Source organism: Manacus candei, unplaced genomic scaffold (genome assembly GCF_025592945.1).
Source record: "Manacus candei isolate 608988 ecotype Guabito, Panama unplaced genomic scaffold, ASM2559294v1 h1tg000017l, whole genome shotgun sequence".
NCBI lineage: Eukaryota > Metazoa > Chordata > Aves > Passeriformes > Pipridae > Manacus > Manacus candei.
Genome location: NW_026138065.1, coordinates 19,125,543 through 19,149,985, shown reverse-complemented (window position 1 = coordinate 19,149,985; position 24,443 = coordinate 19,125,543). Strand labels below are relative to the sequence as shown.

The following is a 24,443-nucleotide window of genomic DNA, read 5'->3' as shown; positions in this document are numbered from 1 at the left end:
TAAAGACTTTCACAACCTTTTTTACATTTTAGCTTTAAAAAAAATATACTAGCTATAAAACTTTGTTTACAAATATTTTGAATGTGGAGCACAGTATTTGTTCACATATTTCAGAAATTTTATTTTATGGAAGTCACTGTTTCTTGAAGTGATTATTTAACATTTTTTGTTCACAGTAGCCTTGGGATCAAGATAGTGAATTCTTTTTCTAATGGTAGTGTATTTTTATATAATAAAATTTCTTTATTATGCCCTAATGTCTGGCAGACTGTGTGTGGTTTCTTTTCATTAATTAGTGAAAATAATGAAAATGTGGCAGGAATGGTGTGATACTCAGGTATTTGGCTGTGTTCTTATTTCGTGCATACTTTAAGGGCTTACTTTCTATGTTATACCTGTATTCTTGAGTTGATTACATGCTCAGTATGTGTGTGGACTTAGTTGAGGTCACTGTACTACTGTAGCTAAGTATTTACATCACCTTAGAGAAGTGCAGTTTTCCTGCCCCAACCCCTCCATGTGTCCTTTTCCAGTAGAGTTCATATATTTAGTTTAATTGTACTGAGGGGAAACCCCCAAAGTTCTGCTAGCATGAGGTGCATTTTCATTTTCTGCCAAGGGCCCTTTTTGTATCTGTAAAGTTTTGCTGCAGAGGTAAGTCCACAGTCTGGAGCTGGAAGGGCTCTGGAGACGTGGATGCCTAGGTATTCTGCTTGCTGCATCTCCAGAGTTTTGCTGGCATACTTCCACATGTGTTCCAGAAAAGTTGTATCTGTATAACTGCAGTTAGGTTTTACAGTGTGACTCTAATGGTCAATGACTGTGCCTTTTCAAGCTACATTAAGCTTGTGGTAAATCTAATTACAGGTGCTTTTTAGCATGAATGTAGCAGTGAGAGTGTGAAAGTGTGTCATTCCTGTCTGAGTAGTAGCTACAGTCCAGGCGTAAGAGCCTCTTTGGTGATGTAGTTCATGTTGTTCAGAGTTGGCATACTTTCTTACAGTAGTTCTGCTGGAAAAAAAGGCGTCTGTGCTTTAAAGATTTTTTATGGTGACATACCCATGTCTAGCGCAAGACTTGGGGTTTGTCTATAAAAACAAGTGTGTTTTGCTTTCTTAGGGTAGAGGGAAAGCAGCAAGATTAATAAACTGTTCAAACATTCAATGTGACCTGCCACTGTTTTAGTTTGAAAGTCAGAGTGAACAGTTTCACTGAGGCCCTTGTTGCGCCAACATAAATGCATAAGCACCAACCTGATGTTTTTTCAAGGTCATCACATAGTTAAATTAATATGTATATCTTTTTTTTTTTTGAATGTTCATTTGCTCCTGCTTTCCTCGTTGAAAAGAAACAACTGCTGTGTCTATATTCTTTTTGCTTTATATAAGAATTGTTGAGGTTTTAGACAGAATAAAAATTAATGTGATTAACTAGCACAAATAGACTATCAAGGTTTTTAATTGCTTTATTTTCTTGCACTAGTTTTAAAATGTTCTATAGCTACTTCCACTGTTACACTGACTTAAGGGAAACCTTACTAAAAGGAATAGAGAGAAAGCAGACAAATCACTGTCAAAATGTAATAGAGTATCTTTTGTTTAATTGAAAGTATAAAGAAAGGGTGGTAAAGTGAAGAGAGGGGAGGTCTGGGGAGAAAGTCTTAGCTTCATTGAAAGAGACTGATCATTTTTGTAAGGTTTGATCTTATGCTTCTGCTTGATCAGGTTGAACTTGCAGTAGTTTTACTGTGAATCTGATACAAGTGTGGAATTTCAGTATCTGGTGTTGAAGCTTGATTTTATTATGATAAGTCAATTACAGAAAATATCTGGGGCCTCACTGAGATCACATTCAGATGACAAAATCTCCTCCAGAACGGACAGGATTGGTAGCATGGAGGATTTTCATCCTGGTTTTGGGGGTGTTGATATGGACCACACTGCTGAATTAGTTACACATTTATCAATTCATCATATTCAAATTTCAGTTGATAGCTAGAACATAATAACTAAGAGTAGTATAAATCACTGTTCAGCTTTAATTATTGGTAATTGTTAGCAGACACTAGCTTGTGTGAACCATGCTTGTGGCAAGGTAATTAGTTTTTGGTTTTTTGGATTTTTTTTAAACTAGTATGGACTAGAGTGGGAATGAAAAAGTATTCATTTGGCATTGCTTTATAGATCAATTGAGAAGTGATCAGTTCATAAGGAAATTACATTCTGCAATTGCAAAATTGGTTTTTCAGAATCTTTGAAAACTGTATGCACAGAATGAGAAGTATGATACTCGGTATTCTCTAGTAGAAACAAGGTAGAAGCATCTGAAGAACTGACTCGACATTCCCTGAAGTATCATGTTGCACAAAATAACATATACTAATAGTCTGCAGTATTGCATACAGTAGTTTCTAGAAATGCTTAAGAGCATCTAATATCTTTTGGGCAGGCGAATATTTCTTTCCTAAGGAATTGATGAGATTACACCTCCTTCTTTGCCTCTTTTGGGATGAGACCAGGACCTTTCAAAATGTTTTACGAATATTGAAATTCCCGAGGAATTGTGTATGCGGTGGAGCAGCTTGGAAGACAGAGCCCAAACTAGGACATAGCATAGTGTTGAGGATAGTCACTGCTGGGGAAATGGGCTCAGCCCAGTGTTCAGCCTGGGGAATCCCGTGGGGTAGGCAAGCATCCTGACCTCCAGGCTGAGGTTACTCTGATTTTTCTCAATGTGATTTAAAAAATCTGTTTCCTGCTGAAAGTCTTGTCAAGATTTTCGTGTTGCCAAGAACAGCTGTGGATGCACTAGGAAAAAATTGTGTTGAATAAATTAGAAATTCCATGCTGAACTGTGTGTCTGAGGGAAACCAGATTGTAGACAGCCACACTGAGGGTTCACACGTGTACTTGGTCTGTTGGCTGTAGCTGGATTGGCCTTTACTGTCATACATACTGTTAATTGAAATGCACATTTCTGTTTTTTTCTTAATATAATAAAATATCACTGGAGCATTTTGAAGTTTAAGTTACCACATTTGCCAAACTCAAATCAATAATTTTTTTAATGTTGTATTAAGGTGAAATAGAATATAAGAGTTGGATAAACAGCCTATTTTAGGTTCTCTGTGCTTTAGTGTGTGGTTTTTACTTGCCCTTCTGTGTGTGGAGCTGGTACTTCACAATTATATGAAGACCCTGCCTGCCCCCTTTTTTACCTGTTCATCTCATGCCTGGTCTTAGAAACCATAAAGATGCATAGCATTGTGCCTAGCACTTTTGTATTCCTTTTCTTGTTGCTGTTTATCTGACTCCTGAATAGTTCCTATTTTTTTGACTAGTTTTCACTAGAAAGATTTTGCATCATTCTTCCGAATATTTAAAATTACCGGTTTCTTCTCATGCTCTGTTGCATACAGATAGATATCTTTGAAGTGTTTCAAACACTGTAAGTTCATCTTAAAAGTGCTACTCAGACTTACAATCCTGGAATTAAAACACGTTTCTATATTTAGTAAGTTAATGCTTGCATATTGCACTGTGTTACCAAGTTAGAATCACAGATTTCTTTATTAGCTCTTTTTTAGAGCACAATTCCTGGTAGATTTTGCGACAGTACAGTAGTTGCTTTTTGTTGATTACTCTGTAAGAAAAAACTCAAAAGGAATAATTCTGTATTGTAGAATATAAACACAGCATGGATTATAAGTGAGTAGTTAAATCCTTGTGTTTTACAAAGTACCTTTTAAAATTAATTTTGTGTCCTTAACTCCTGTTGTCCTGTTAACATCCTGAAATGACAACTATTTGATAGTTATGCCTTTGGAATTTTTAATGAGTAAAATTGAGAGTGAGATTTTAATTTGCAGTGAAGTTTTTCAATATTTACCTCTTTTCCATCGAATACTGTGTCGTTATTCTGCAGCACATAATTTCTTACAGTAATGAGGGGGGAAAGTGGAAATACCTCTTAATATTAACTTTTTTATTCTGTCCATGTAAAAATCAATTTCTTGAAAATAAAGGGCTTGCCATGGTGAGCAGCTCTTAAGTTGATCATAAGACACAAGCTTGGTTAGTTACAAGAATCTGAAATTGTTCAATTTGCAAGATAATAGGTTGTTTAAAAGTAGTATGGACTTGGAATTTAAGAATAAACTGTATGGTGATAAGACTTTGAGTTTATATTCCTTTCTTGCACTCCTGTGTTGCAGAGAATGCAAATGGTTGTTCTTGTATGGGAAAGTTTCCTTCAATGAATCTAAGGCTGCCTGTTTGATAGGAACTTGAGAGAGAGCTGGCAGTGTAAGGCAGGCAGTAGTTACAGCACCTTAGCAACCTGAAGGGCATCCTGCTAAAGTGATACACGTTAACTAATGTGAGATAAAATGGATTTTTTTTTCCCCGGTTCAGAAGCACATTGAGCAAAATACTAGCACTGTGAAAATTAATGAGAGTTGTGGTGGAAATTTATGTGAGAGAAGGACTTCAATTCTGGGCATTTGACCTCTGCAGTCAGTGTGGAATCACTTAATGCTGCTGCAATCCTTGGATGTAATTTTAACAAGGGATGAATGCTTGTATTGAGTTAATAGAGTTATGTTACATCCATGTTCAGAAAGGTTGTGGGGGATGAAAATGCCACAAATTTGATGTTACATACTCAGTTCACTACTATACTGTTCTCTGAAATGACTTTGAGTTACTGATTTCTTCTGGTTTTGGTGATTATTATTACAGTGACAAGTATTTCTTCAGCTGTTTAATAGTGATGTTGCTATTAATGTTGGAATTGTAGATTAAAATTCTGGATGGAGAATGGTAGAGCAACAGAACAATATAGAAGATTTGATAGGTCCGGTTCATTATGAAACATGAGAGATCTTGTCAGAATTCCTGCTGACAGGATGTGTACAACGTTTTACTGAACTTGTGAGGATTAGTGGGTGTATACCATAACTTAAACAGTAGTTGCTTCAGGTGCTATGTATGTTACTGAACACAAGTTTGATTATCTCCCATTATAAAGGTTTAACTGCAGCAGTCATTACCTTGCTCCAAAGCGCTGGTTTCCAAAGGTCAGTGTTCACTCTCAGAAGTCATGTGCTAGCATGCTGCCAGTCAGGAACGGATTCCATGTATTGGCACAAAACCTACAAGTCTGTAGATTTTCCAAACAGTTTTGTAGATCACTTTATTTATTTACTTGTAGCTCACCAAGTTTTGATGTTGATTGTATCACACTTTTGGAAGTTACTGCTCTAAATGTTGCTTTTCTAAGCTAGCCACTATCTTGGGCTTTTTACAGAGTGTGAAAATAATATTTTATCGCTTTGTATCTAGAGTGATGTATTATGGTTGTAGGAAATTCTGAATGACTCTGAGAAAGGGAAGTAATTCTTTTGTGGCAAGCTTGAATATAATTTGAGTGAATTTAAAATCCAGTGTTTACAACAGTTTAAATACATTTTTTAAGTTACAAAAATCATGTATGGTATATGAAGCATTTGTGAATAGTTGAACCATTTCTGGACAAATCTAATTTTAATGACACTGCAGATCATAGACCCTACATGAATTGCATGATGCTGTGGATTGCTTAGCATGGTGATTAAAATTTAGGCTGGTAAGGACCACTGGAGCTTACCTGGCCCTGCCCCCTGCTATAAGCAGAATAACCTTCACTGTTAGGACAGGCTGGTCAGGGCTATTTGAGTTTTGAAAATTTCCAGAGATGGTGATTCTACCCTCTTGCTTGAACATTCATGTTTGTGAACTTCTTTCTTCCTTGCGTTGGGTTGGGATTTTCTATGTTGCATGTTTTGGCTGTTGCCTCATGTCTTGCTGCGTGTTGATGAGCCGAGGCTGTCTTGGCTCATCTGAGTGCCTCTTTTAGCTTGTGGCAGGCTGCAGGTAGCACCTGGATTTGCCTTCTGTTGTCCAAGCTGAAGAAAAGTAGTTTCCTCATGTGCCTGCAGGATTTTATTTGCACTCTGTTGTACTCCTTCAAGTTATTTTGTATTTATTTTAGGAGGAGTGTGTGCAGCAAAACTGAACACAGATTTAAGCTGTGTAGAATTAATACTGAGTAGAAGGGAATTATCACTTTCATGGAACTGTTGCCTGCACTGTGGCTGCTGTGAGGGCCATGGTTGTATTAACATGTGTGGCTGCAGCCCCACAGGTGCTTTAAGCTGACTGAAGCACTGCTGCCTTCCGCCCCTATTGAACTACCTGGCTCCCTCATTCCTACTCGTGTTCCCTTGTGCTGGCACTAGCACTATTGTAGCCCTGTGGCAAGCCAGAACCAAATTAAGAAGCTAATCTAAGTTGAAACAGATTGATGTATTTTATCAGATCAGTTTTCTGTTCCGGGTGACAGTTCAAAGCCTTGAGCTGGAAAGTGGGTGAGTGGAGGGCAGGACTGCTCTATTCGTCTTTTATTGGTCTTTTTTGCACTGTAGTAGGTCAGAGTGTTGAAATGAAGGCAGAGGCTTTAAGGCCAAGTAATAACAGTCTCCCAGAGGACTGGCTTTCATAGTTGGGATTTTCTTGTCATTTTTATTACTTTCAACTTTTCTTGTATTCTGTTTGGGAGTGTGCGATAAAGGGCACTCTAGTTATTTCCCAAAATGGATAGGCAGTGCTGCTTGCACAAGTACATGTGACACAGGTTGAAGTATATACTGGATTCACCAGTGCAGTAGCAAAGATATGAAATAAAATAGTAGAGGCCTTGCTAGTAAGCTACAGGGAATATCTATACTGGGTTATGACTAATTAGTGAGGATTGCCCCTTGTAAATTATTTGAGTGCACCCCACTTTGAAGACCACTGGTCTAGAGTACATAACTCTTAATTCCATTAATTGTGTTAAGTTTTATGTTCAAGCTGTCCTGATTTATAATATGGTTTATACCCATTTCATACAGAAGTCATTGCTTTGGCCCACTGTACGTTAACAAACAGTGAGGAGGACAGAAAACTTGAGTAGATAGTTGGCAAGAAAAGTGGCAAACTTTTCTACTGCTTGTGCTGTAGAGAATGTGTTTGGAAAATTCCACAGGACAAGCTTGCTTTTATTAACACACTTTTAAATGATCATCTGTGTCAAGGTCATGTGTTGCTCAAATTTCTAAGTAGACCGAATAACTAGTTGCTTTTAGGTGTGCAGGTACTCTGTCTGATTGTTCACCTCCACTGTTGCTCTCCTGAAATTACCAGGACACTAATCGTTTGCTAATCGTTGTTGAAAATAGGCATCAGTTAAAAAGATTTAAACCTACAGTGCCCTGGTTTCGGCTGGGATAAAGTTGATTTTCATCCTAGTGGCTGGTACAGTGCTGTGTTTTGGATTTAGGATGAGAATAATGTTGATAACAGATGATGTTTTAGTTGTTTAGTTTTAGTTGTTCCTGAGCAGTGCTTGCACTAAGCCAAGGACTTTTCACCTTCTCATACTGCCCTGCCAGCAAGGGAACTGATTTGTATTTGCAAGAAGTAACAAATACTGTGACCAGGACTGGAAGGGCCCTGCCTCCAGCCAGGTGGAGGAAGGGGGACTACCTGGTTTGTTGGACTGTGTGGATTTGGTGGTCTGGCACGTCAAAACCATAGGAGATAACACTATGGTGGGCAGTGGTGCACAGTGTACCCTTAATGCCATCAAGTTACAAAGGGACAGAACCTATCTGTATTCATCTGGAGTGACACTGAAGAACAGCCAGCAGGTACAACAGGCTGCTAAGACTGAAGTGGCTCAGGTCGATCTGCACTGACCATGTAAGGGTGAATTATTTGTAGCTTGGTGAGCCCATGACAGCTTAGGCCAGCAAGTAAGAGATGCAACATAGGGGTGGGCTTGTGATCTCGGGGTGAACCTGACCACAGATACTATTGTACAGGTTATCTATGAATGTGACACATGGACTGCAGTCAAGCAAGCCAAGTGGCTAAAGCCCCTCTGGCGTGGAGGACAGTGGCTGAAATAGGCAAAGCACATGGCACTGAGTTGGGTGTATCACCTTCCCTGTCCTGCATGAGCCTCTGGGAAAATCAAAGGATACAATGGACAGTTAAAGGTCACATTGAGAGCAAGGGGTACTGGGACATTCAAACATTTTGATACACGTTTAGCAAAAGCCATCTGATTAGGGGGTTTGCTAATTGGGCTGGCCCTGCCCAATCAGAACTTCTGCATACTGTAGAAGGGGATAAAGTTCCTATAGTGCGCACAGAAAAATATGCTGGGGAAGCCAGTCTGGGTTATTCCTGTTTCAGGCAAAGGCAAACCCATCCATGGGATTGCATTTACTCAGGGTCCTGGGTTCACTTAGTGGTTAATGCAGAAGGATGGGGAAGGCCTGTATGAACCTCAAGGGGATTTGGTTTTTTGTGAGAACGACCAATGATTTGAATTGTATGATTTAGGATGAGAATGATTTTGATATCACACTGATGTTTTAGTTGTTGCTGGGCAGTGACTGCTCCTAAGCCAAGGACTTTGCACCTTTTCACATCACCCCACCAGTGAGGAGACTGGAGGTGGGCAAGAAGCTGGGAGGGGACACAGCCGGCAGAGCTGACCCCAACTGACCAAAACAATATCCCATTCCATGTGGCATCATGCAGAACAATAAAACTGAAGGGAATTGGCTGGTGGGTGATGACCTGCTGCTTAGATTGAGCTGGACATCAGTCAGCAGGTGGTGAGCATTGTGCATCCCTTGTTTTACATATTCTTTTATCATTGCTATTATTTTTTTTCTGTCATATTAAGCTGTTTTTGTCTCAACTCCTGAGTTGAACTGTTTTTGGGAAGCAAAGCAAGGTGGCTGTGTGGTGCTTAGCTGCGTGCCAGGTTAAACCACAATATGCAGTTCCATGGTTTATGTCAATTTTGGGTATGTGTGGTGAAATAGGAACAGAATTTAGTCTAAATAAGTAGGTTTCTGGCTTGGCTGTGATCTTGATTGTTCTTTCACAGACCACATACCGCTGTGAGTGCTGTTCAAATTGCATGTTGGTCCTGTGCTACTTCACAAAAGCACTGCCATGCAGCACCTTGTTAGTGCCATGATTTGTGGGGATAGCAAGATGGTAGTGATCTATCTGTGCTTTATTTGCAATTTTTGAGGTGTGGGAGCATGTAGGCCCTCGTGCAGTGAATGCTGATTGGAATGACTTCTGAATGTAGCAAGAGCTGTGTATGATAAGTGACTCTGTGATGTACAGTGATCAGCTGTATGAAAACTTGGAGATGGTTTTATGCAGGTTAGCCCATTGGTAAACTAGCCTTAAAAATGAAAAGGTGACATATTTCTTTTTCATGTGTGACAGAATTCTGCTAGTGATGACAAGAATGTTGTTAAAGCTTGTTAGGAAGTTGCACTTCAGGAGGGAACTGGTTTTGATTCTTGGTGTTTATAAAAAAATGCAGCTGTTTTCTTTGGGGCTTATTGTCCATCATAAACTGGTAGGCTTTTAGAGTATGTTGGATAATCTTTCTTGTATCATGTTTATCTAATAAAGCCAACTGTATGTTCAGCTAAAGGGCGTAATAGTGAAGAATATGTATTACCATTAAGATCTTTTCTAATCAGTGCTTTCATGCATTTTATTTTCCTTCTGATCATTATATGTGAGTTTTGAAGAATTCAGTGAAATTACCAAATTTCTCTGAATTTGTGTTAGTTGTTTTAATACCCCCAGGAGTATCGATTGAACAAAGTTCTATGTTGTCACTTTTGCTAATGGTGAACCCTTATTATAATATAATCACAGAGAATATTTAGTTAGGTAAAGCAAAGACATTTTATTGTATTTAAATAATGCTGTCAGTATTGCTATAGACACATGGGATGGGATATTCAAAAGCAGTGTGAAAACGAAGATAATTTTGACTTTTGAATTTTGGTTAGCTAGGAGTCTTTGGAACCTTGCTCTTGAGAGATGGGTATGCTTTCAGCTGTTAGAGGAAATAACAGCTTTCTGTAAGTAGTACTAGCAGTACAGTTAAAGCAGAATGCTAATCACTTAATGCTATTTGCTTATTAATTTGTTCTTAATAATGCATATTTACATTAAATTTTGTAACATCGTACAATGTCATGCAATTTGCTGAGAGTTAAGTTGCAAGATCAGTGCTCAAGCTGGTGGCTGTATGCAATAGTAAGCAGATGTAATACTGAATCATGGGAGAAATTACTTTTCTTAAGATGCATAATCACCTCATGAGTGCTGATTTTTGTCAGCATTTGACGTAGTTTTCTGTAGCCATGCTTTGTTTTCCTGTTCTCCCAGAGAGGTGATACTGAATGATCCTTATAGTGACATGTGCTCTGTTTCTGCTTCACCCTCACTGTAAGCATAAAACACAGCTAAAGAAAAAACCCAAATAAGGCTATAGAATATAGAGGACACAGTACCCTCTGCTAGTCTACAGCATAAACTATTTTCAGAATCAGTGGAGTTGAGAAAAATTTCAGGAAAGAGGTTACAGAATCACAGGACAGCTGAGGTGGGAAAGGATGTCTGCAAATAACCTCATCCCCTGTCCTGCTCACAGCGGGCTCAGCCAGAGCAGATAGGTCAAGGCTGTGGTCCAGCTGGGTTCTGTATATCTCCAAGGACAGAGTCTCCATAACCTTGCTGGAAAACCTGAGCCTAGTATTTGACTACCCTCAGAGTTTTTAAAAGAAATAGAAGTTTTTTATTATGTTTAAGTAGACTTTTTTGGTTTATATTTTTTCAATTTGTGCCCCTTGCCTCTTGTTTGTTCACTGGATGCCAGTAAGAAGAGTTTGGCTCAATACTCTTAACATCTTTCCACCAGGTGTTTATACACACGGCTAAGATCTTCCCATAACCTTCTGTTTCTCAGGCAGAATGGTCCTGGTGCTCTCAGCCTCTTGTATAGTGGGTTCTCCAGTCCCTTCACTGTCTGAATCCCTATGGAGATCTGTATGAGAGACGGCCTGAAGAACAATTCACATGAATCTCTGGTCAGGGACAGTCAGCTTCTGTTTGGCAAGAAGTAAGAGAGAGCAAAATGAATTAAAACCAAAACTGTATTAATACATTTTGGTGATCAGTATGATAGCAGAATTTTTAAGGGAAGTTTAGAAAAAAACAAGCATGGAATGCACTGATCAACTTGAGGTGATTTAAAAATACTGTGAAGATGAGATAGGAGAGCTTAGGGTACCAAGAGGTTTTGGAAACATTAGCATCGGTTGATAATTGAACTGGTGGGTTAGATGGGATGGTCTTGAGAGTTACTGACAAGAACAAAGGAGAAGGTATAGTCTCAGATGATATTCCGAGAGTTACGGTGAACGAGAGACCCCAGGATAATCAAACAGAAGCTTGAAGGAACAGCGATCAGAGGAGAGAGTTATGGAGTATGTTTGGTAGAGGCAGCACCTGATGGAGTCAGCAGTGCATAAGAGGGTTGGTGGTCACGATACGGTGAAGCTAAAAATGCTCTGCACACAGTAAGGGGTAGTTGCCCTCAGATTGGCTCGTGCCAATGAATTCCCTCCCCACCCGTTGGTAAAAGGACTGTCAGAACACTGTATTGTTAATCACAAGTTCATTGAAGTACACTTTGGAATATTGCTGCGGAGAAACTGGAAGTGGCCACAGTGTCATTTAGCTATTGCTAAGAAAGGTCTGTTAGAAAATAGTGTTCTTTTTAATGTTTTGTCATGTCTCTGCTGTAGTTTTGGTTCTAGACTATAGCAGCCCCCTCATGAAACTGCCCTTAATTTGTTTACCTTTTTGTCTGCTCAGTGTTATAGCTACTAATTTGTAACAGCCTATGTAGGTTCTGTAGTGTTTGGTTATTCCCTCACTGGTATTAGCTGGGAATAAAGTCCTATAGAAGCATTTTAACTGGAGTCTTAGACTGCATTCAGTGTCAATGTTTTTACTACCTTAAGTCACAGAAGTTCTGTTTAATCAGTTTGGTGAATCATTTGTCTTTTGCTGGTTTAAAATTATAAAAATCCCCTGGAGGGTAAAACATGGCATGGGATTTTGTAAATCTTTGCATGTGACTGAATTTGATTTTGAGATAAACCAGCAGATGTCTGTAGAAAGTGCAAATTTATTTAAGAACTTTGCCAGTAGTAAACAACTGTCAGCTTCATAAATTGTTTTATGAAAAAAGTGAGATATTCTAAATTGGTTTTGTTGTTGAAAGCAAACTGTTATGTGATACATATCAAATATCCATCCTCTCCTTCTTCATTCTAGTTGTCATGGATGATGACGATGATGAATCCTGTCTCCTTGATCTTATTGGGTAAGTTTTCCTTAAGCAATTATTGCAGAAAAGTTGGAAATAATAATTTTGCAAAATCATCTTCTAGAAGGTGATTATATCTCAGTATTGTGTACGGATGAGGTGACTGGCAAATGAAATGGGCAGATATGATTCACTTCTTCCATGTGGAGATCTGTGTATCACAAAGCCTTCAATCCCAGTGCATACTAGCGAACACTTCACTTGCTCACATTCTCCTCAGGAGGGGCTAGGGAATGTGTCCTCATGGAGTTTGGATTCTCTTCTCAGCTACTCGTAATGTCAGATCAGTGTTGAAGTACATTACTAGGGATGTTGTTACAAACTTCATTGCAAATAGCTATTTTTTTTTAAAATGAAAATCTAAAGATCTCAGGTTTTTTTGAGTAGTGGAACTAGGTATTTTATTAATACTCTGCTTGCAGTGTTCTAAAGGGAAAGGTGAAATGATTTTTTCGTACTTATAAATACACATTTGTATGTAAATGTTAGAAAAAAAAGAATTACTCCCTGTACTTTAAAGTATTCACAATGAACAAGTATTTATCAACATTTTGCTCAAAGATACTTGATTTTAGTAAAATTGAGGATTTTAAATGGTCCTGTGAGTTGGTGTTTTTTTCCCCTGTGTGTGGTCTCCCCCTGCCCCCCCCGTTATATCCCTAACAGATTTATTTGGAGTTTTATAATTCTATATGGGAATCTAAAAAAACAATTAAGATAGCTGGGTCTCGAGCAAGTTTTTTTTGGATTTTATATGTGACAAGTTACCTTCCTTTAGCTACCATGCACGTCAGTACTCAGGAACAGATAATATGCTATAATACATAGCAGAAGATAATTGAGCTTTTCATATGTGATATTTTGTTCAAACTCTACCAGAAGTTACTCTGACATCAGTCTCGTAGCAGTTGCTAAATGATCATTTCCAGCTCATACAAGAAGTTTTTTACTGTTTTAAAGTGTAGTAACTTAATAGGCTTTTTACCTTTCTTACACACCGAAAACTTCCAGTGAAACCAGTGAGAGCTTTAACTTCAGAAAAAACAAAAATCCACCATGGTGGCTGCTGTAGTTTGAGGGTTGCTCTGTTGAGGGTTGCTCTGTGGATGCTGTTGCAAAAGCACCGCTGTGCAGTGTACTGTTGCACAAGGTTACTGATTGTGGCAGTATGAAAACACTTCCTGCTTGAAACATAAAGATGATCCTGGGATAATTAAGTGCTCTGGCATGAGGGTGAATCATGAGGATCCTGGTACAAGATCACAGGTGGTCCAGAGAATGAAGTGCTCTCTATACAGATGAGTGTTTGTGTGAAAAATTACAGTGTTCTTCCTGCTGCTGGCAGAAATAATTGTCTTAAGCACCTAGAAGAATGGAAAACACGTTTTCTTTTTTCCGTCTGATCTATGATTTGGTAAGTGCCTTTTAAAATTCCTTCCTTACTAAAGACAATATTTAAGGTGATGAAGTGTTCTTAATTTTTAATTGCATTTTTCATGATTGAAAGACAGTGAGGGTAATTAGTACTAAATGGCCTGGTTATTTTACTGATAAAACATGTAATCATGATAGAGCCCCATATGAGACCATGAGTTCTGTGCTGCTTAATTCTTGAAATTCAGTGAAATCTACTGTGAAAATGACATTTTCATTTTAAAATATGTGTAACCACTTCAATGTTGTAAGCATAATATACCATAAGGTCCCTGCCAAGTACTATCTAATACGTCTTTTGTAAACAACTTTTGTGAAAAAAAGAGGAGTAAACATATGTTTTGCTTTTAGAAGAGTAGTTGTAAACCTGAAAGATCTTTAACTTGTTCCCTCTTTATTTTCTAGGATGATCAAGCAAGAAGGAGATGCTTTCAGTGCTTCTAAAAAATGTTGTATTATTATGTGTTAATCAATAAACATGTTTTAAAATAAAAAACCTGTCAATTTAGTCTTTATGCTAATGGACATGTTAGGAAATGCCATATAATTGTTGCGTTAGAATAATCCCATGTAACACAGCCTTTTACTGTTTTTACTTGGTCTATATATGTCTATTAATGTATTTTTTATTTGTTTGAATTCCCAGTACTCATTCTGTCAGACCAGAATTTTCATCTGAGTTTTAACCAGCGGTAGTGCTAAGTTAATGAAATACACTGAAAGTCATAATATTTAGCCGGTTATTTCTGTGGTTGATTTCGCTTGGAAAAGGTGCCACATTTTCTCCGTGAGAGGACTGTTACTCTGGCAATCATAAGTTTTTATTAATATATGTTAAGGGCAGCAGAAAACGTGTCAAAGATTCAGGTTTCTAAATACCCCATTATTAGATATGAGCTAAACAAGGCATTATAGTTTAGCTGTAGAAAAGGTGGTACCTGTTTCAGTTCTCATGTTACTTGGTGGTACTACATTCCTTAGGTTTTGTACTGTGTCTTGTCATAAAATACCATGTGTTTTAAGAGCGTATGAGTAATCCTTATAAAGGGAAGTAGAGTGCAACTAAGATTTTGTGATCAGCATAGCTTATTGCTTGAAATGCCTTGTTACAGTGGCAGCAAATACAGTTAACATCTGAAAATTGTGCTGATGCAGAAACAGAAATCCTCAGATGATATAAAGTTTCAACTTTGCATTGGATTCAGTGAAAGAAGTGTATTTTTACTATAAACCTGATTTATATGAATACAGCATGTGCCTTTGTTAAATTAGTCTCATTAGTAGAACTTCCAAAAAGTGCTAACTTCTTTATTGTTTTTCCCCCTTAAGGGACCCACAGGCGCTGAATTATTTTCTACATGGACCTAGTAGTAAATCTGTAAGTAGCATTCCTGTGTGTTAGATATAGAAAGCTTCACTGAGTGTATTATTTCTAAAGTTATTTCTGTCTTTTACCAGAGCAATGAAGACTTGACTAATACAGAATATTCTGTAGCCAACTCAAATTCAATTTTCGCCAACTCCAATGTAAGTGGTCAGAAGAGAAATTATATTTATTGAGATTGCATGCTTCTGTGTGGCTTTGCTTGACCTTTGTAAAACTGAATGAAGTAGATGTGGGTTTTGAACCTTTTCCTATGAAAATTCTGAATGGTAACATAGAACTGCCCCCCCATGCTGTTAGTATTTTAAGTATTTTGGTGGGGAATGAATTAAAAATACTGCGCTGTTGGGACATGTTTTGTAAATATGTAAACCAGCTTGCTGAGCAGTGAAAATGCTCTCTGGTGTAGCTCCCTCCAGTAAACTGACCTTGCAACTTTAGTGATTGTAGATTTAGTAGTGCTCAAATATAGACCTTAAGAGTTAGTCATGCATACATTTCCTGTGTATATTAGGATGGATTTTTTTCTTACTTTAAGTAGAATCTGAGCTGGCAATTTTTTTAAATTAATGATTATTTTTCCCCTTTTTTTTTTATTTTGGACTGAATAGCTAGCTTGGGTTGTTTCCTTCCTGTAACTTCTGTGTTAGGGAAGTCACTTTAAATTCATTAGGTGTTGCAAGGAGTCTTCAGTGTTCTTTCTTGCCAGGAATCTATTGCAGCCCTGGACCAAGTGTCACACAATGAGGTTGTGGAATCCCAATCCTTGGTGATAAAGCCAAGGCTGATCTGCTCTAGTGTTGACGGAGTCCTGCTTTGTGTAGAAGTTTGGACTGGATGACTTAGGGAGATTCCTTCTGACCTACATTTCTTTGATTTCATTACTGTGGCTTTAAAAAGAAAACAACTGAGTTCTTAATCCCACAATTAAGTTATTTGAATACATAGAGCAGGATTTTCTTGGCAATTCCTCTTTCTGCTGTATTGTTATCTTGACTCTTGTGTGTTTGTCCCATGTTCATAACAGATACATGGATATACTTGTAGGTGTGTAGGGACCTTAAATAATTGGCATAAGTAAATTCTAAAAACTGTGTTTCTGTGTGTGGAGAACTAGTGACTTTCCTGTAGGTACAGTATTGGAATGTGAAGTGTTTGCTCTGTTCTTCCCCTTTCAACATCGTTATTAAATATTGTAAAAGAAGTATACGTTGAGTGACAGTTCTTTCTCCAGATGAGCTGGTTGAGATAATGGTCATGGAGTAGAGTACCATCTGTAATAGGGTGTGCCCAATTTTCAGTTCACCAGGAGCTGTAGTTTCAACTTGGTACCAGGCTTGCCATTAGCAGACAGCAGCTCCCTGTAGGCATCATTGGCAGAGTGGGTTTTGAGGACTCATCCTAAGAAAAACAAGGTTTCAGGAGAAGAGGGTGACATATGACATGCATTTGTCATAGCCTAGACTTCCTACTTCTTTGTAGACATTCATCTGATAAGCATGTGTGGGTGTGCAGAAGTCAGGTGTTTCTGGTGTATTTTCAGAAAGTGAGAGGAAGTGGGAGATTCCGCATAAGGTGGATTTGTTGCATAGGGAGTAGCAGTTGGAGGAAACAAAAGTATTTGGTGAAAGCCAAGAGCTTTCTGGTATATGAAATTAGGGGAGTAGGTAATCTAGAAAGCAGGTAGTCAGAGGAGCAGGGATTCCTAGTGTATGTTCCTAGGATGACACACTGCATTTTCATTCTCGGCACTTGTTCTTCTGCTCTGTCCTCATCCTTTTATATGTTCATAATGAATACCAAAGCCATCTTCTCTTCCCTCCTTCCTGTGAGAGCCCTGTGCTGACCTAAGTGATGAACAACTTGATTACAAATAGAGATTCTTACAAATTCCAAATAGAGAGTGCCTTGTGAAGGAACAAGGGTTATCTAAAATATAAATATAAACAGACTTCACAGTCCTTGCTTATCATATGGGATACCCAAAAAGTTAAAGGCTTCTGAATTTTTTTGTCATTAAAGTTTTTGCAGATACTGAAAGTTCTGTCTTTGTATATATTCAGAATTGCTACCATGAAGTAGGATTGACTGTCTTGATGCCCGTCTCATGCCTTTCAGTGGCAGAGTTTACAAATTCAGTATCAAGGGTTCAGTGCCTCAGCGGGTAAGCATGCTCAGCCAACACCTAACACAAGCAAGATTCAGTTCCTCCTGCCTGAAGGACAAGAAAGCACTGTCCACTCTTCCCACACCCTTACACTACCCCCACCCCCATCCTCTCCTTCCCCAAGTTGAACGATTCCATACCAGCTCTGCTGATTCCAGGTTGGTTTCCTGTGGCGGTTGGCAGTGTCTGTTACAACCCTCTTGAGAGGGTTCCTTAGCCATTGCCCTGTTACCTGGGTTGTACTGGGTGACTGCTTCCATTATCCTATTACAGTATAGCATAAGAGAGCAGAATATTCATGGAGACAGTGAGAATAAGACTCTTGTTGGTAAGCAGATTCATGAAGTTGCTTGATTTCTTGCTGCAATTAGCCTGGTGTTCTGCATGGCTTTTCTGAATCTGGACAGCAGGTGATTCAGATACTAACTTTGAAGGGCTCTTGTTCCAGTTTATGCACATAAAATTGGTTTTGGACGTTAAACAGTTGTGGGTGCAGGAAATGAAACTTGGGAGTCTCTATTCCAATGGGAGAGTTTCAAGCTACTAATCTTGATTGCATGTAATATTATTTATTATTATTATTATTGGTAGTAGTAATAATTGTATTGTTAATACAACTAACTGGAACTTTTTAAGTTACACAGTCGTTAAAGATTTCAGATCAGTCATTGTACCAGCAGTCAAATTACAGATACAATAGGGAATTCTCCTGAAGAACCTGACAGTTAAGAGTCTTAGTAATTCCCTAGTGATTCCTTTTTTGCTTTGCCCGATGGTAACTGGGTACAGTTGAGGATCTGAGCTTTAGGTGTTCATGAGATGCAGGCATCGAGACATTTAAGCACTAGTTTAATTCCTCTGGTAGTTTTATAGTTGTAATCTGAAAATACTTTATTTAATCTTAATAACAATCCTTTAATATTTCAAAACATGACCTAAGTGTCAAAAAACACACAGGCTGTTTTAGAAACAGATTGGGGTAAAATTCTGAATAAATATGCTTGGGGAACTGAAGTTAGGGTGGGGACATTGTTGCATGTGATAATTATGGCTTTCAGCATCGTCACACTGTTTACATGAGGTGAGAACAAGTGTCTGTGACCTTCAAGGAGTGAAGGCTCAGAGTATGAACGTGACTGGTAATTGCACACCCACGGTTTACATTTATCCTGACCTAAAAAGCCACTGGATGTTGTTTTTGAACAGCTGAGATATAATTATGCAATGTAGAAAGATGTACTCTGCCTAACTTGAAACTACTGCAAGTATTATTATGCGTTTAAATTGTCATTCCATCTGCAGAACCCTGATACTCGTGTTGTCTAGAGTTTCTGGACAGAATTTTGTTTTAGGAAAATCTTAGACACAGTTGTGCTGGTTTAAAGGTAAACCGGCAGGAGAAATGAACCCAACTCAAAAGAGATTGTAAGTCAGAGTTACAATTTAATAAAAAATAATACAATAATACAATTATACGGACAAACAATTGGTTTTAACCCCCAAAACCCAGATGTATAACCCAGCACTCTGGGACATGAACAGAGTGGTGTTCTCTGGCTCCTGTGCTGAGCCCCACGTGGTCCCCCTGAGTCCAAAGTAAAAGGGGAGGAAAATCTTTTGGTGCGAGTGCTGGTTGCAGTCTGGTCAAGAGTGGTGGCTGCAGTCTGGTTGAAGTTCTGATCCTCCTCTGGATCCGACGAGTGGTACCAGAAGTCACAAGACCTCAAAATTATATACACTCATGTTTGAGTGGGAATACCCAGTACCTTCCCTAGGGCGGGGAATGATTGTGAGTTGTGGGATATTTTTGGAATTCTTGTTGGCCAGTTAGCAGACATGACCCCTCAGGCTGAGTGTGGAGGTGCTAATGACTCCCCGGAGAGGAGTTATCACACCTGAGTCATTGGTGTGAGGATAGGAATATCTTCCTATCTCACAGGCTTTTTAACACCCGGCTTATAGCCTGAGGGGTCAGGTGTGCTCTGGGCAGCTGCTGCGAATGGTCTGTTGTTAACAGTTCCTGGGAAATGTCATAGAGGGTGTAGAATACAGAGCTTGGGTTACACCCACACAGTGATGAACTGGTTCCGACTGCTCTAACTAGGACAACAGTAGACAAGAGTAAATAGGTTCTCATTTTCTTTAGCACAGTGTTTATGGATGTAGATTTGAAGGATTTTTTCCATTAAAGCCACTTAATATTTGTGGTAGTTTCAAAGTTTATAGTTCTCAGTAATCTTTTTAGTAGCATAAACCACAAAGTCTGTAGCATTACTTTTCTTACTGCTTTGTTTCTAAAATTTTTCTTAAAGAATTAGAATAATTCCTTCTTAACTTTATGAAATGGTCACAAGTTTACACTAAGTGATTATAGAAATGCTGATAGGATTTTAGAGAGGGATGTCATTTGCTAGAAGTCAGCTTTCTCCTTCCTTTTCCCTGCTACTACTGCTGCTACTGAAGCCTTGCCCGAAATTGCATTACAGTAGAGGTGTTTTCACTCCTCCTTTCTTTTATCCTTTTGTCTGTCCAGTGCTCAGATTGAGGAAGGGAAACTGGTACTTAAAGAGCGTTTCAAATCCTCTTGAAAGAGTGCAGCTGCAGACTAGATGGTGTGGAATTGGGAGATTTGAGATGGGAAATGAAAGTAGTGCTCCAGCAGTCTGTTTGAGGGCACGAGTGAGATGTCCGTGATATATGTGTTGTGCTGGCCCACTGTATGGGGTGAATGTCACCTCATATGTGCAATGTGAAGAGTGGAATTTTGTGTAGAAAATTTGCTTGCATGAAGAAAAATGAGAAAACAAGGTAGATGTTGAAGTTTATGAAAATTATTTCTTGTTTTGCATTTCAGAGCACTGATCCTAAGTCGTCTGTAAAAGGTGTAAGCGGTCAGCTTGGAGAGGGGCCTAGTGATGGACTGCAGCTGTCCAGTAGCCTTCAGTTTCTTGAAGATGAACTTGTATCGTCTCCTTTGCCTGATCTTACTGAGGATCAGCCTTTTGATATTCTTCAGAAGTCCTTGCAGGAGGCCAATATTACTGAACAGACTTTGGCAGAAGAGGCATATTTGGATGCCAGCGTAGGTTCTAGCCAACAGTTTGCACAAGCTCAGCTTCATCCTTCTTCATCAGCATCCTTTACTCAGGCTTCTAATGTTTCTAATTACTCAGGTCAGACGTTGCAACCTATAGGAGTTACTCAAGTGGTACAGCAACCTGTTGGAGCATCTTTTGCAAGCAATACAGTCGGTGTGCAACATGGCTTTATGCAACATGTCGGAATTAGTGTTCCCAGCCAGCATTTGTCTAATAGCAACCAGATCAGTGGTTCTGGGCAGATACAGCTAATTGGTTCATTTAGTAATCAACCTTCCATGATGACCATTAATAACCTCGATGGATCTCAGATAATATTGAAAGGCAATGGTCAGCAAACACCTGCAAACATGAGTAGTGGGCTCTTGGTTCACAGACAAACTCCAAATGGGAACTCGCTGTTCAGTAACTCAAATTCAAGTCCAGTAGCACAACCTGTAACTGTTCCATTTAACAGCACAAATTTTCAGACTTCATTGCCTGTCCATAATATCATCATTCAAAGGGGTTTGGCACCAAACTCTAACAAAGTTCCTATTAATATCCAACCAAAGCCGATTCAGATGGGTCAGCAGACTGCTTACAATGTGAATAACTTGGGAATACAGCAACATCATGTACAGCAAGGGATTCCCTTTGCTTCTGCAAACTCACCTCAAAGTTCAGTAGTTGGTCCTCATATGTCTGTTAATATTGTTAATCAACAAAATACCAGAAAATCAGTTACACCTCAGACAGTTAGCAATGCTGGAGGTAGTATTGTTATCCATTCTCCTATGGGACAGCCTCACGCATCTCAAAACCAGTTTCTCATACCTACAAGTTTGTCTGTGAATTCTAATTCAGTTCATCATGTCCAGACCATAAATGGACAGCTTCTTCAGACTCAGCCTTCCCAGCTGGTCCCTGGCCAAGTGTCTGCTGAGCATGTAATGCTCAACAGGAACTCTACAAACATGCTAAGAGCCAACCAGTCGTATTCAGGACAGATGCTGAATAATCAGAACACAGCTGTTCAGCTTGTTTCTGGCCAGACATTCACAGCTCCTGGAAACCAAGTTATAGTAAACCATGGAACTTCACAAATTGTTGGTGGGCAGGTGCCAATGCAACAGGCATCACCAACGGTGTTGCATTTGTCACCCAGTCAAGCTAATGTTTCTCAAGGTAGATCGAGTTTCACTGCCATGTCACCCGGGCAGTCCACAGTCTCAAATATGTCAGCTTCTAACAGATTTGCTGTTGCAAGTTCTTCTGGTTCAGTACATCCTAGCTTGGGACCATCCGTTCAGTCTGTCGCATCAGGAGGAAACTTTACAGGAGATCAGCTCATACAGAACAGAACTCAAGTTTCTGTCAGTGCATCGCATCGTCTTCCAGCGTCCTCTTCCAAATCTGTCAGCACCTTCAGTCACACATCTGGTGGAGTAACACAACAGCAGTTTGCCTTTGGTCAGGTATGAAAGCTGCTTGAGAGTGTAGCCAAAGAAATGCTTCTAAGCTGTGCTGAAAGCTGGTTAGCAAAGTTTAATGTTGCTGCTAATACAGAGAACATTAATTTTACTGGTTTGTATTGTTCCAGATATTGTGGAACTGCTGAAAACTACTGTAATCCAGAGACATCCTTTCACTTGGTATTTTCTAAATCTGTCACTGAGTGAATGACTCTGTCAGTTTGATTAATTCAGAAGACTTGGTGATTTCTAGTAATATTTTCAGAAGTGCTCAGCATTGATCTATTTCTGCTCCTGTTTAAAGGAATGGGCACTGTAGGTTTATACAACTGTGAGCTCTTCTGAAAACCTTACCATAGGCTACATGTAAAGGCTCGGGTATATTCTTAGCACTTAAAAGTCGTTTGACCTCACTAAAACCTATGTGCTTTTCAAGGTATGACCTCTTCAAGTTAGAGATGAAAAGGTGTCTTGGGCTTTTTTTTTTTTTTTTTTTTTTTTTTTTTTTTTTTTTTTTTTGTTATTTGCTGTGTTGGCATTTTGCCCACTGTGTCCTATGTCTGGAGCAGTTAGAAGCTTTCAAATTTGAAGCAAAGACAAGAAGTGGTTCTGAGAATCCTAGAAAAAAAAATCTTTTAAAGCAGTTTGTAAAAGCATAACATTAAAAAAATTTCGCTTTAAGAAGTCTACTTAGTAATAATTAAAAAAAAAATCTGAATTTACTTTTAGGGTGAGAAGTGGTCTGTTTTTTCCAGTAGATACAGCTGTGATATATATTCAACTCAAATTCATGTGTCTTCATAAGAGAGCTTCCAAACTGTCAAAAGTTTAAAAACAAAAAAAGAAAAAGATTCTAAAGTCAGCTGCCAGTATTTAACTCAGAGACTTGTCACAGGATTAGCAATGAGTTATTCCACCTCTGTCCTTTTTTTTGGATTTTGTTTGTTTGTTCTTGATCATTTAAAATTCTGATAACTATCTGAGAATGCATTTGCACTATTTTACTTCTTTTTCTTTTTCCAAAGGTCTAATAGTTCTTTTTTTAAACAAACTCAAAATTTGCAATGAAATAATGTCTTAGAAAATAATGTGTATTTAAAAAATAAGGACAAACATGTTGTAGAACCACATTTGTAGTCTTTGCCAGAACTGCTAGTGCAGGTTGTTACATTTTGTAGTTTGAGTAATTTGAGGCCTCTCTAACTTTCTTTTCATGTGTCTACATCTTCTTGTTTGTAGGTTATGTGCTGGGTCAGTGAATTTCAGCAGTTATAAAAGCATAATATTTCTTATTGCTAAAAAGTTCACCGTGCTGAAATTTCAGAGCTAAAAATGGGAACTACAGAGAACAAATGCCACTGTTTGCCAGAATCTTTTTAGTTTGTTTGTACTTCTATTTTAAACATTGTACTGTATGATAAACCATTTATCATTTTAGTTGCTGAACAGTGGATGGTTTGTTCCATTGTGTGTTTTTTTTTTGTTGTGAAAGCAACTTTGTCATCTTGCAGTTTTGGGAGTCTTGTAGTGGCAAATCAGAGGTCTTGTAGAATGTAACTGGTATATATTTGTACTGTTAGTGTAATTTCTATTCCTCTTTGATTTACTTTATAAAATTCTTGATCTTGGAGAAATTGAGATGTCTGAAATTTCACCACTGATGAGTTTGAGGTTAAAAAAGTATACACAGAGATGAATTTTAAATACCTTTTCCTTCTGTTTCTTAAAGCTTCCAGTAAATATTTCACTGTGATTTTTTAAATATTTTTTAATTTATTTTATGTATGTGGCACAGAAAAAGGCTGTGAACCAGACATCACCAGTTTCTGCATCGAAGACACAGGATAATTTGAGACAGCCTCAGCTAACAAGTCTTCTGAGCAACACACTATCAGGTCAACTAAGGTCTTTTTAACATAATTTTCTTAATTTTCTCCAGCAAGAGAGTGTGTCAAACTTACACTGATGGATCATGCTGATAGGGTCCTAAAGGTTGTTGGAATTTAATTTTTAGAAGAATGCAAGCTATTTTTTTCAGTATTGAATGTTGCCTTTGATTTTTTTCCCAACCATGGTACTTCATTTCCTAGAGTGAAAAGTTGAATCTCCGCAATTAGCAATTATTTCTCCCCTCTGTAAAATCCAAAATTGTACCTTCTTTCATTTTTCTTTTTTTTCAGCTTAGGAAAGTAGAAATAAGTAATTTTCAAAATACAGACATCTGCTAAAATTCCCTGAAACTTCTAGATTCTCTGTTGTGATGGCTGCTTCGGATACGGAGGGAAGAAAAACAGTGATTACATTTTGTGCAGGCTGTCATCACCCACTTTGTTTTTTAACGTGCCACTTCCAGTTAGAATAGTTAATGCATTGTCCATGGCAAAATACTGGGCTTTTCAAGCAGCACCATGCTACTAAAAGAACAATACCAGTATATTCAAGTCAAATAGAAAAATTCAGTAACCTTCCTGTTCTCTTTGTACATATATAACTCTTTTGAATAAGGTCCTATACTCTACCTTGCTTTTTTTCTTTTGCTTGTGTGCTGTAATGTGTAAACTGCCCAGCAGTTCTTTACAATTACCACGGTATGTTGG

At 38.4% G+C, this 24,443-nt stretch overlaps 1 protein-coding gene across 6 annotated transcripts in view; it reads left to right on the top strand.

Moving 5' to 3' along the window:
* Window positions 1-24,443, top strand: part of BICRAL (BICRA like chromatin remodeling complex associated protein) — a 47,251-nt gene that overhangs the window by 12,932 nt on the left and 9,876 nt on the right. For 3 of the 6 annotated variants that reach the window (XM_051783124.1, XM_051783119.1, XM_051783121.1), the window contains exons 2-6: window positions 12,258-12,306; window positions 15,073-15,121; window positions 15,202-15,270; window positions 20,149-21,849; window positions 23,642-23,741. In XM_051783124.1, coding sequence (XP_051639084.1) covers window positions 12,263-12,306; window positions 15,073-15,121; window positions 15,202-15,270; window positions 20,149-21,849; window positions 23,642-23,741 — 1,963 coding nt within the window. In that variant the 5' untranslated portion in view covers window positions 12,258-12,262. Of the gene's footprint in view, window positions 1-8,843; window positions 9,992-10,067; window positions 11,035-11,118; window positions 11,671-12,257; window positions 12,307-15,072; window positions 15,122-15,201; window positions 15,271-20,148; window positions 21,850-23,641; window positions 23,742-24,443 lie in introns of those variants that run through there. The other 3 variants (XM_051783123.1, XM_051783118.1, XM_051783122.1) reach the window with 3 other exon arrangements.